The 12,500-nt window shown below is 48.7% G+C and overlaps 1 protein-coding gene and 1 pseudogene across 1 annotated transcript in view; both read left to right on the forward strand.

Moving 5' to 3' along the window:
* LOC134303139 (GTPase IMAP family member 9-like) overlaps positions 1–12,500 on the forward strand; it is a 236,769-nt pseudogene that overhangs the window by 81,881 nt on the left and 142,388 nt on the right.
* The window catches only part of LOC134300605 (NACHT, LRR and PYD domains-containing protein 3-like), a 109,599-nt gene that overhangs the window by 38,802 nt on the left and 58,297 nt on the right, over positions 1–12,500 (forward strand). Inside the window, exon 7 of the mRNA XM_062985125.1 lies at positions 2,684–2,857. Coding sequence (XP_062841195.1) covers positions 2,684–2,857 — 174 coding nt within the window. The remainder of the gene's footprint in view (positions 1–2,683; positions 2,858–12,500) is intronic.

A 12,500-nucleotide genomic window follows, 5' to 3' on the forward strand; every position in this document is an offset into this window, starting at 1 on the left:
TCTCCACTTTTGTAGATGGGTGTTATGAGACCTTGATTCCAGATTTCAGGGAAGGAACCGATACTCAGAACCAGGTTAAAGACTTTTAACATCGCCAGGTGAAATTTGGAGCTGCTGTGTTTGATCATTTCATTCAGGATCCCGTCAGGTCCTGATGATTTCTTTGTTTTTAGTTTTTTAATGTTGTCTTTAAGTTCCTGCTCAGTAATGAGAGAGTCTAGAGGATTCTGGTGGTTTTTAACAGCCTGTTCCAGTTCCTCTAACTTACTAATAATTTGATTTTGTTCAGGATTTGAATCTAATTCTACATTTTTAAAGAGTGATTGGAAATGGGTTGTCCAGATATCCCCATCCTGAATGGCCAATTCTTCCTGTTCTCTATGTTTTAATTTGTTCCAATTGTTCCAGAATTGATGTGTGTTGATTGATTGTTCAATAATTGTTAGTTGTTTTTGGGTGTACTGAGCTTTTTTGGTTCTGAGTGTACGTTTATATTGTTTGAGGGTTTCACAGTAAAGAAGTCGTGTGTTACTGTTGTTTGGGTCTCTGTGTTTTTGGTTTGATATTTTACGGAGTTCTGTTCTTAACATTTGACAGTCTTTGTCGAACCAGCTGTCATCTTTTGTAGATTTAGGTTTTGATTTAGATTTAATTTTTAATTGAGCTTTATTTGCTGTATTTTTAAAGATCTGATTAATATTTTTAACTGCCTGATTTTCTCCTTCTTTACTGTGAATGTACGCAGTGTCCAGAAAGTTATCTAAGCTAATTTGGATTTCTGTGCTGCTAATTGCTTTCTGGAACTCCTCTGCGCTGTTCTCAGCCCATCTGTAGGATCTGGAGATGCTGTACAGCTTACTGGGCCGTGTGTGTGTGGTGGGGTTAGTTTCTGTCTTTTTGATGAACACAGTAATTTGGCTGTGATCAGACAGAGGGGTTAGAGGTTTAACAGTAAATGCACTGAGAGAGAAAGGGTCTAAATCTGTTATTACATAATCTACTGTACTATTACCAAGAGGTGAGCAGAACGTGAACTTTCCTAATGAGTCCCCTCGAGTTCTACCGTTGACGATGTACAGACCTAAAGTTCCACAGAGCTGCAGGAGGTCTTTACCATTTTTGTTAGTAACATGATCATAATTGTTTCTGTGGTTTAGGGTGGAATTGGTATTAAGAATTTGGTTGTTATTGATGAATCTGTTTCCCTGATCATTTATAATATCAGGTTGGGTTCCTGTTCTGGCGTTCAGGTCTCCACAGACGAGCACGTTTCCCTGGGTTTGGAAATGGCAGGCCTCTCTCTCCAGCTCTGAGAACATGTCTTCAAAGTAGTATGGAGACTCTGACGGAGGGATATAAATGGCACAGAGAAACAGATCCTTCTGTGATGATAGTATAGTTTTGTTTATTTTTAGCCAAATGTGGTATTTTCCAATTTTCATAATGTTTATTAGCGTGTGTAGGTGTGATTTGTACCAGATTATCAGACCTCCTGAATCTCTGCCTTGGCGCACTGTGCTAAGTTTTTGGGAGGGTAAAATGATTTCTCTGTAGTCACGGGGACAGTGAGTGACCGTGTCGGCCTTGCACCATGTTTCCTGTAGGATGATGATGTCAAGGTTTTTAATGTGTGTGTGGAAGTCAGTGTGTAAGCTTTTTAATCCGAAGGCTGTGGAGCTCAGGCACTCACACACACACACACACACACACACACTCACACTCTCACACACACACACACACACACTCACACTCACACACACTCACACACACACACACACACACACACACACACACACACACTCACACTCACACTCTCACACACACTCTCACACACACACACACACATACACACACACACACTCTCACACACACACACACACACACTCACACTCACACACACACACACACACACACACACACTCACACTTACACTCTCACACACACTCTCACACACACACACACACACACTCACACACACACACTCACACACACACACACACACTCTCACACACACACACACACACACACACACACACACTCTTGTTAGATACAATAACTCACACCAGGTTCCACTTAGAGAAGCTAAATTACCCTCGGTGTGTTTTTGTGTTCAGAACAAAAAAAAGCAGAAAAAAACCTGAAATGCAGAAATAAGATGAAAATGCAGGGAACCATTGGGAGAACATACAAAACTCTTCACAGACAAAAATGAAAAATGATAACTGAAGCTAGGAGCTCAGGAGCTGTGTTACAGTCAGTACTCGCTCTACCAGCTGCTCCACCCACCGTCCTGGTATATCTGGAGTTTGAACAGCACTATGAAAACTCCTGTGTGATTATAAAGCAGCTTCCATTGGTTGGTGTTTGGGAGGGTTTTTGGTTTTGAATGTGGAGATGTTTTAGTGGGATTGTTGCTAAATGATCTACCAGCTAACAAAGATCTACTGAAGATTCAGCATTTCAACTCTGAAAGCCTTTAAAATGTGGAATCCACTTTAAGTCTGAAATCACATTTTACACTCATGTTGGAAGGATTACTGATTCAGCATCATCAATTCAGCTGCTTTCACTTTCATCTGCAATGCAGTCTGGGTATTATTATCAGATCTGCTACTTAGATTCCACCTACTGCTGCAGGGTGACGTCTTTCATTTCTCTGATTGATCTGATTATTTCTCTCCAGGTTGTGGAATTGTTCTCTAACAGAGGAAAGTTGTGAAGTTCTGTCCTCAGTTCTCAGTTTAAACTCCTCCAGTCTGAAACATCTGAACCTGAATAACAATAAACTGAAGGATTCAGGAGTGAAGCTGCTCTCTGCTGGACTGGAGAATCCACACTGTACACTGGAGATACTGGAGTAAGATCTTCACTTTCACACTGTAGATACAGAAGATCTGTTTTACTCTGAAGCATCATTTTATTAAAAGCTAAACATTGGTAGATGGTTTGTTTGGGACTCTTTGGAGTCTTCATACATCATCACATCCTACACTGCAAAAAATCACCTTCAGAAAACAAGAAAAATAAAAACAAATCAAGACAAAAGGTACTTTAATCAAGCAAAATGATCTGCCAGTATAGTGAGAAAATTTATCTTAGCAAGATTTCCTAAAACAAGAAAAAAGATCTTGTGCTATAAATGATCTTATAATCTTAAAATTAGTAAGAAATTACTTGATTTAAGGCATTATGGCTAGATTTGAGTAACACTCATTTGCTCTAATTTCATATTAATAATCCAAAAACTAGCATAATCAGCTAAACTAGCATATTAATCTTGTTTTAAGCATTTTCATAAAACCTTATTTGGTAAAGAATTTCTTGAAATTAGAATGCTTGGACATATTTTTAGCTAAAATGGCTTTAAAATGTTCTTAAATTAACACTTAAAAGCTTAAAATAAGATCAACTCCAGTAAATAGTTCTCAAAATAAGAAATGAACAATTAAAAACCCTCACATTATTATAATTATTATAATTAACAAATGTTACTTAGTAAAACTTCTTAAAATAAGCAATAATACCCAGGTTTTTGCATCACACTAAATGCCTTAAAACCAGTCAGAAAATATGAACATTAGAGCATTTTAATCATGACATAAGCGTTAAAAATTCAGTTTCCATGCACAAAAGAAAGATATAGAGACTCAATACTAGTCTCTCTCATTTAAGTCTATTGGTAAGACTGCATTGCTAGTAATCTGAGACTCAAAAGAATGTACTTTATACTCAAATTAAGACATCATACGCCAAGTCCGTTTATCGAAAATACAACAGAAAATCTGAATTTTGTATCAATTTTATTAACTTTAACAAGTGTGCCATCATGGCAGCTTGATATGAATACATTACACGTGTGCAAACAAGACAGATTTATCCAAATACACAACAAGCAGGTTCAGGCAGCTTCTGAGTATTCTATTAAAACATGTCAATCTTAGATGTCAAGGCTTTCCAATAACAATGTACCTACGTCTACAACATTAACAACATTGCTTGGTCTTCATATACCATCTTTAAACATAAACAAATAATAATAAAAAGGGACCTGGACCTGACTTGCAGCGCGTATACACCATGACATACAGAACACCTTGGTGCAGCGGGCCTTCGGGGAATGTTGTCACTGGGTTCTTCCCAACACTGATCATGCAGTTATCCTGGTCAGTTAGAAGCAGGGGGCTGATAGACGACATCTGCTAAGAAAAGCAGCAGCGTTTCAGAGGGCTGAAAAAACAAAAACCAAAGACACTATAAACCACAGACATGAACAGAACAAACGATATTCAGGATTTAAATCACAACTTAAAGTTTCTTTGCAGCAGTTTAGTGAACTATCTAAACAACAAATAAATAACAGTAGACAATACTTACCATGAGAATATGAAACAGAGCCTCACTCGGCTGTCCCAGTTTCTGTGGTGGTGCAACTCCTGATGGGAAGAGTGCAGGAAGGCCGTTCAAAATCTCAGTGGACTGTTGCACTATTTAAAGAAAAACAATGTCTTACTGAAATTAAAATCACTTTTAAAATCAATTTTTCTCCCTTCCAGAATGTTTACAATACGTCATATCTAATTCACTTCATTTCTGCCTGGCCACACCACAGGATTTACAATAATTACACATTTATTTTACCTTCAGTCACCAAAACCCCCAGACTTCAACATCTACCCAGAATAAAACAGACACCACCAAACGTGTACAAAGTTCTAGACCAACCTGAGAGCTCACAACATTCCTCATGAACAGACATGACTTTAGACGGGGCTTCAGACTACCGCTTGTTGAGGATGATAAAAATAGCACATGGGATATTTTACTGATTACTGATCAACTGTTTTGCTTCAGGGTCGAGTGGCAAATAAAGACTTAACACTCAACATCTATAAAACAATCATTTACTAATAAAGCAGTATTTCATCCAGACATTATTTTAAATCACTTTTATTTCATCAAGTTTTTACTGCAAGCATAACGCAAATTTCTATCTTTAATGAGAATGTAATGTAGCATCAAGCTAACAGTTTTGTCTGTTTGTGTTTTTTAACACTCTTAAACAGACAAAGTTTCTAACAAACATTTAAGTAACATTTCCTGTTAGACTATCTGTAATCTGGTCAACCTTCTAAGTACTATTCACAAACAACAATCTAATGTTTGTGTTCAGTGATTAGCCAATTTAGTGATTTTCAAACTTAAATTAGGCTCCAGGGAACAAAAAATATGTTTGTGATATTCTTCTTTCAGCCATAAATGTTAATAATTGTTTATAATTACTGTTTGGTAGCTATTTACATCGATTAACCATAACATTAACACCACCTCCTTGTTTCTACACTCATTGTCTATTTTATCAGCTCCACTTACCATACTGGAGTACTTTGTAGTTCTACAATTACAGACTGTAGTCCATCAGTTTCTCTGCATACTTTGTTAGCCATCTTCCATCCTGTTTTTCAATGGTCAGGACCCCCACAGGACCACCACAGAGCAGGTATTAATTCACTGAAGGATTGTCTCAGCACTGCAGTGACTGACATGGTGGTGGTGTTTTAGTGTGAGTTGAACTAGTACAAGTGGATCAGACATAGCAGTGCTGCTGGAGTTTTTAAAACATTGTGTCCACTCATTGTCCACTCTACAGACACTCCTACCTAGTTGGTCCACCTTGTAGATATAAAGTCTGAGACGTTCGCTCATTTCTTGCTGCAGTTTGTGTTGGTCATGCACTAGTCCTTCATTAGTGGTCACAGGATGCTGCCCAAAGAACATTGTTGGCTGGTGGACTCAGCAGTGGAACTGAGATGCTTAAAAACTCCAGTAGCACTGCTGTCTTATCCGCTCATATCAGTGCAACACACACCAACACACCACCATCACATCAGTGTCACTGCAGTGCTGAGAATAATCCACCACCCAAAGAAAACCTGCTCTGTGTTGATACTCTGGGGGTCCTGAAGAACAGGATGGAAGAGGGATAAAGCATGCAGAGAAACTGATGGACTACAGACTGTAATGGTAGAACTACAAAGTACTCCAGTATGATAAGTGGAGCTGATAAAATAGACCATGAGTGTAGATTAAGGTGGTGTTAATGTTACGGCTGATGTGTGTATGATGCCCATTACAATGCATGCTGGTTACAATGCATTCTGAGCCACAATATTACAGTATTTACATATAATTGTAAGAGTTATTACAAAAAAACCTAACTACAATATTAAATTACATTGATGTGTTTTCATGAATGAAGTAATAAAGTGATGCTTTAAAATATTTTAGACAGCGGTGCCTCTAGGGGTGCAAATTGCTGAATACATTTTGAGTAATGACTTATATTGAATTTACCTTCATCCAGAGTCACTGGTGGCCTCATTACATTTTTCATGACTCCAAGGAACTGAACTTTTGAACAGACATGAACACGGAGTGATTTGAGACACTACACACGGACCTACTGTAAGGAGCAGATCTGTTACCCAGTTACCTAATCAATTGCATTATCCAAGAATCCAGTGTTACCACTCGCAATTTTAATTTAAAAGTATCTTCTATGGTCCAACTACACTTAGTTATTAAACCTGAAAACAATTAAGAAAAAATGCTGACTTTAAAGTTAAGCTAGCTAGCTAGCTAAGTTAATTAGGTCAATGCTAACGCAAATAAACCTAGATAAGACTCTGAACAAGCACAATACTGGCTCACAAAACTCAACATTCAAACAGAAGATATAAGTTATTAGCTCAGCTGTAAGTGCTGCGGTGGAAATATCATCCAGGGTTTCTACATTTCAGTTGTTTATGGTTAGCACTTAGCAGCAGAAAAAGACTGAAATGTTGGTTAGAAGAAAGTTCTGGGGGGAACTGAGGAAGAATCATCTCATGTTGTAAAAGGGAGAAATTTATTTCATTAAGCAGCACGGTTCTGGTTAGCTGTTTGAATTGATAACGTGTTGCATTTATTACAGCTCTAAAACACAAATATAATTAAACAAAAACAGCTCAACAATACCAGTGACTGTTTAAGCAGCTGTTATAGACAATGAGGGAGGGAGAGGGGAGGGGCGAGTTGTGTTCAGTGAGGGAGAGGGGCGGGGCGAGTTGTGTTCAGTGAGGGAGAGGGGCGGGGCGAGTCGTGTTCAGTGAGGGAGAGGGGCAGGGCGAGTTGTGTTCAGTGAGGGAGAGGGGAGGGGCGAGTTGTGTTCAGTGAGGGAGAGGGGCGGGGCGAGTCGTGTTCAGTGAGGGAGAGGGGCAGGGCGAGTCGTGTTCAGTGAGGGAGAGGGGAGGGGCGAGTTGTGTTCAGTGAGGGAGAGGGGAGGGGCGAGTTGTGTTCAGTGAGGGAGAGGGGCGGGGCGAGTTGTGTTCAGTGAGGGAGAGGGGAGGGGCGAGTTGTGTTCAGTGAGGGAGAGAGGAGGGGCGAGTTGTGTTCAGTGAGGGAGAGGGGAGGGGCGAGTTGTGTTCAGTGAGGGAGAGGGGAGGGGCGAGTTGTGTTCAGTGAGGGAGAGGGGAGGGGCGAGTTGTGTTCAGTGAGGGAGAGAGGAGGGGCGAGTTGTGTTCAGTGAGGGAGAGGGGAGGGGCGAGTTGTGTTCAGTGAGGGAGAGGGGAGGGGCGAGTTGTGTTCAGTGAGGGAGAAGGGCGGGGCGAGTTGTGTTCAGTGAGGGAGAGAGGTGGGGCGAGTCGTGTTCAGTGAGGGAGAGGGGCAGGGCGAGTTGTGTTCAGTGAGGGAGAGAGGTGGGGCGAGTTGTGTTCAGTGAGGGAGAGGGGCAGGGCGAGTTGTGTTCAGTGAGGGAGAGAGGTGGGGCGAGTCGTGTTCAGTGAGGGAGAGGGGCGGGGCGAGTTGTGTTCAGTGAGGGAGAGAGGTGGGGCGAGTCGTGTTCAGTGAGGGAGAGGGGCGGGACGAGTTGTGTTCAGTGAGGGAGAGAGGCGAGGCGAGTTGTGTTCAGTGAGGGAGAGAGGCGGGGTGAGTTGTGTTCAGTGAGGGAGAGGGGCGGGGCGAGTTGTGTTCAGTGAGGGAGAGAGGTGGGGCGAGTCGTGTTCAGTGAGGGAGAGGGGCAGGGCGAGTTGTGTTCAGTGAGGGAGAGAGGTGGGGCGAGTCGTGTTCAGTGAGGGAGAGGGGAGGGGCGAGTTGTGTTCAGTGAGGGAGAGGGGAGGGGCGAGTTGTGTTCAGTGAGGGAGAGGGGCGGGGCGAGTTGTGTTCAGTGAGGGAGAGAGTCGTGTTCAGTGAGGGAGAGGGGTGGGGCGAGTTGTGTTCAGTGAGGGAGAGAGGCGGGGCGAGTTGTGTTCAGTGAGGGAGAGAGGCGGGGCGAGTTGTGTTCAGTGAGGGAGAGGGGAGGGGCGAGTTGTGTTCAGTGAGGGAGAGGGGAGGGGCGAGTCGTGTTCAGTGAGGGAGAGGGGCAGGGCGAGTTGTGTTCAGTGAGGGAGAGAGGTGGGGCGAGTTGTGTTCAGTGAGGGAGAGGGGCAGGGCGAGTTGTGTTCAGTGAGGGAGAGAGGTGGGGCGAGTCGTGTTCAGTGAGGGAGAGGGGCGGGGCGAGTTGTGTTCAGTGAGGGAGAGGGGAGGGGCGAGTCGTGTTCAGTGAGGGAGAGGGGCAGGGCGAGTTGTGTTCAGTGAGGGAGAGAGGTGGGGCGAGTTGTGTTCAGTGAGGGAGAGGGGCGGGGCGAGTTGTGTTCAGTGAGGGAGAGAGGAGGGGCGAGTTGTGTTCAGTGAGGGAGAGGGGAGGGGCGAGTCGTGTTCAGTGAGGGAGAGGGGCAGGGCGAGTTGTGTTCAGTGAGGGAGAGAGGTGGGGCGAGTTGTGTTCAGTGAGGGAGAGGGGCAGGGCGAGTTGTGTTCAGTGAGGGAGAGAGGTGGGGCGAGTCGTGTTCAGTGAGGGAGAGGGGCGGGGCGAGTTGTGTTCAGTGAGGGAGAGAGGTGGGGCGAGTCGTGTTCAGTGAGGGAGAGGGGCAGGGCGAGTTGTGTTCAGTGAGGGAGAGAGGTGGGGCGAGTCGTGTTCAGTGAGGGAGAGGGGAGGGGCGAGTTGTGTTCAGTGAGGGAGAGGGGAGGGGCGAGTTGTGTTCAGTGAGGGAGAGAGGCGAGGCGAATTGTGTTCAGTGAGGGAGAGGGGAGGGGCGAGTCGTGTTCAGTGAGGGAGAGGGGCGGGACGAGTTGTGTTCAGTGAGGGAGAGAGGCGAGGCGAATTGTGTTCAGTGAGGGAGAGAGGCGGGGTGAGTTGTGTTCAGTGAGGGAGAGGGGCGGGGCGAGTTGTGTTCAGTGAGGGAGAGAGGTGGGGCGAGTCGTGTTCAGTGAGGGAGAGGGGCAGGGCGAGTTGTGTTCAGTGAGGGAGAGAGGTGGGGCGAGTCGTGTTCAGTGAGGGAGAGGGGAGGGGCGAGTTGTGTTCAGTGAGGGAGAGGGGAGGGGCGAGTTGTGTTCAGTGAGGAAGAGGGGCGGGGCGAGTTGTGTTCAGTGAGGGAGAGAGTCGTGTTCAGTGAGGGAGAGGGGTGGGGCGAGTTGTGTTCAGTGAGGGAGAGGGGAGGGGCGAGTTGTGTTCAGTGAGGGAGAGAGGCGGGGCGAGTTGTGTTCAGTGAGGGAGAGGGGAGGGGCGAGTTGTGTTCAGTGAGGGAGAGGGGAGGGGCGAGTTGTGTTCAGTGAGGGAGAGGGGCGGGGCGAGTTGTGTTCAGTGAGGGAGAGAGTCGTGTTCAGTGAGGGAGAGGGGTGGGGCGAGTTGTGTTCAGTGAGGAAGAGGGGAGGGGCGAGTTGTGTTCAGTGAGGGAGAGAGGCGGGGCGAGTTGTGTTCAGTGAGGGAGAGAGGCGAGTTGTGTTCAGTGAGGGAGAGGGGAGGGGCGAGTTGTGTTCAGTGAGGGAGAGGGGAGGGGCGAGTTGTGTTCAGTGAGGGAGAGGGGCGGGGCGAGTTGTGTTCAGTGAGGGAGAGAGTCGTGTTCAGTGAGGGAGAGGGGCGGAGCGAGTTGTGTTCAGTGAGGGAGAGGGGAGGGGCGAGTTGTGTTCAGTGAGGGAGAGGGGCGGGGCGAGTTGTGTTCAGTGAGTGAGAGGGGAGGGGCGAGTTGTGTTCAGTGAGGGAGAGGGGAGGGGCGAGTTGTGTTCAGTGAGGGAGAGGGGCGGGGCGAGTTGTGTTCAGTGAGGGAGAGAGTCGTGTTCAGTGAGGGAGAGGGGAGGGGCGAGTTGTGTTCAGTGAGGGAGAGAGGCGGGGCGAGTTGTGTTCAGTGAGGGAGAGAGGCGAGTTGTGTTCAGTGAGGGAGAGGGGAGGGGCGAGTTGTGTTCAGTGAGGGAGAGGGGAGGGGCGAGTTGTGTTCAGTGAGGGAGAGAGGTGGGGCGAGTTGTGTTCAGTGAGGGAGAGGGGCAGGGCGAGTTGTGTTCAGTGAGGGAGAGAGGTGGGGCGAGTTGTGTTCAGAGAGGGAGAGGGGAGGGGCGAGTCGTGTTCAGTGAGGGAGAGGGGCAGGGCGAGTTGTGTTCAGTGAGGGAGAGAGGTGGGGCGAGTTGTGTTCAGTGAGGGAGAGGGGCAGGGCGAGTTGTGTTCAGTGAGGGAGAGAGGTGGGGCGAGTCGTGTTCAGTGAGGGAGAGGGGAGGGGCGAGTTGTGTTCAGTGAGGGAGAGGGGAGGGGCGAGTTGTGTTCAGTGAGGGAGAGGGGCGGGGCGAGTTGTGTTCAGTGAGGGAGAGAGGCGGGGCGAGTTGTGTTCAGTGAGGGAGAGGGGAGGGGCGAGTTGTGTTCAGTGAGGGAGAGGGGAGGGGCGAGTTGTGTTCAGTGAGGGAGAGAGTCGTGTTCAGTGAGGGAGAGGGGTGGGGCGAGTTGTGTTCAGTGAGGGAGAGAGGCGGGGCGAGTTGTGTTCAGTGAGGGAGAGAGGCGGGGCGAGTTGTGTTCAGTGAGGGAGAGGGGAGGGGCGAGTTGTGTTCAGTGAGGGAGAGGGGAGGGGCGAGTTGTGTTCAGTGAGGGAGAGGGGCGGGGCGAGTTGTGTTCAGTGAGGGAGAGAGTCGTGTTCAGTGAGGGAGAGGGGAGGGGCGAGTTGTGTTCAGTGAGGGAGAGAGGCGGGGCGAGTTGTGTTCAGTGAGGGAGAGAGGCGAGTTGTGTTCAGTGAGGGAGAGGGGAGGGGCGAGTTGTGTTCAGTGAGGGAGAGGGGAGGGGCGAGTTGTGTTCAGTGAGGGAGAGGGGCGGGGCGAGTTGTGTTCAGTGAGGGAGAGAGTCGTGTTCAGTGAGGGAGAGGGGCGGGGCGAGTTGTGTTTAGTGAGGGAGAGAGGCGGGGCGAGTTGTGTTTAGTGAGGGAGAGAGGCGGGGCGAGTTGTGTTCAGTGAGGGAGAGGGGAGGGGCGAGTTGTGTTCAGTGAGGGAGAGGGGCGGGGCGAGTTGTGTTCAGTGAGGGAGAGAGTCGTGTTCAGTGAGGGAGAGGGGTGGGGCGAGTTGTGTTCAGTGAGGAAGAGGGGAGGGGCGAGTTGTGTTCAGTGAGGGAGAGGGGCGGGGCGAGTTGTGTTCAGTGAGGGAGAGGGGAGGGGCGAGTCGTGTTCAGTGAGGGAGAGGGGTGGGGCGAGTTGTGTTCAGTGAGGGAGAGGGGTGGGGCGAGTTGTGTTCAGTGAGGGAGAGGGGCGGGGTGAGTCGTGTTCAGTGAGGGAGAGGGGCGGGGCGGGGCGAGTCGTGTTCAGTGAGGGAGAGGGGCGGGGCGAGTTGTGTTCAGTGAGGGAGAGGGGCAGGGCGAGTTGTGTTCAGTGAGGGAGAGAGGCGGGGCGAGTTGTGTTCAGTGAGGGAGAGGGGAGGGGCGAGTTGTGTTCAGTGAGGGAGAGGGGCGGGGCGAGTTGTGTTCAGTGAGGGAGAGGGGAGGGGCGAGTTGTGTTCAGTGAGGGAGAGGGGAGGGGCGAGTCGTGTTCAGTGAGGGAGAGGGGCGGGGCGAGTTGTGTTCAGAGAGGGAGAGGGGCGGGGCGAGTTGTGTTCAGTGAGGGAGAGGGGAGGGGCGAGTCGTGTTCAGTGAGGGAGAGGGGCGGGGCGAGTTGTGTTCAGTGAGGGAGAGGGGAGGGGCGAGTCGTGTTCAGTGAGGGAGAGGGGCGGGGTGAGTCGTGTTCAGTGAGGGAGAGGGGCGGGGTGAGTCGTGTTCAGTGAGGGAGAGGGGCGGGGCGGGGCGAGTTGTGTTCAGTGAGGGAGAGGGGCGGGGCGGGGCGAGTCGTGTTCAGTGAGGGAGAGGGGCAGGGCGAGTTGTGTTCAGTGAGGGAGAGAGGCGGGGCGAGTTGTGTTCAGTGAGGGAGAGGGGAGGGGCGAGTTGTGTTCAGTGAGGGAGAGGGGCGGGGCGAGTTGTGTTCAGTGAGGGAGAGGGGAGGGGCGAGTTGTGTTCAGTGAGGGAGAGGGGAGGGGCGAGTCGTGTTCAGTGAGGGAGAGGGGCGGGGCGAGTCGTGTTCAGAGAGGGAGAGGGGCGGGGCGAGTTGTGTTCAGTGAGGGAGAGGGGAGGGGCGAGTCGTGTTCAGTGAGGGAGAGGGGCGGGGCGAGTTGTGTTCAGTGAGGGAGAGGGGAGGGGCGAGTCGTGTTCAGTGAGG

The sequence above is a fragment of the Trichomycterus rosablanca genome, chromosome 2 (assembly GCF_030014385.1).
Source record: "Trichomycterus rosablanca isolate fTriRos1 chromosome 2, fTriRos1.hap1, whole genome shotgun sequence".
NCBI lineage: Eukaryota > Metazoa > Chordata > Actinopteri > Siluriformes > Trichomycteridae > Trichomycterus > Trichomycterus rosablanca.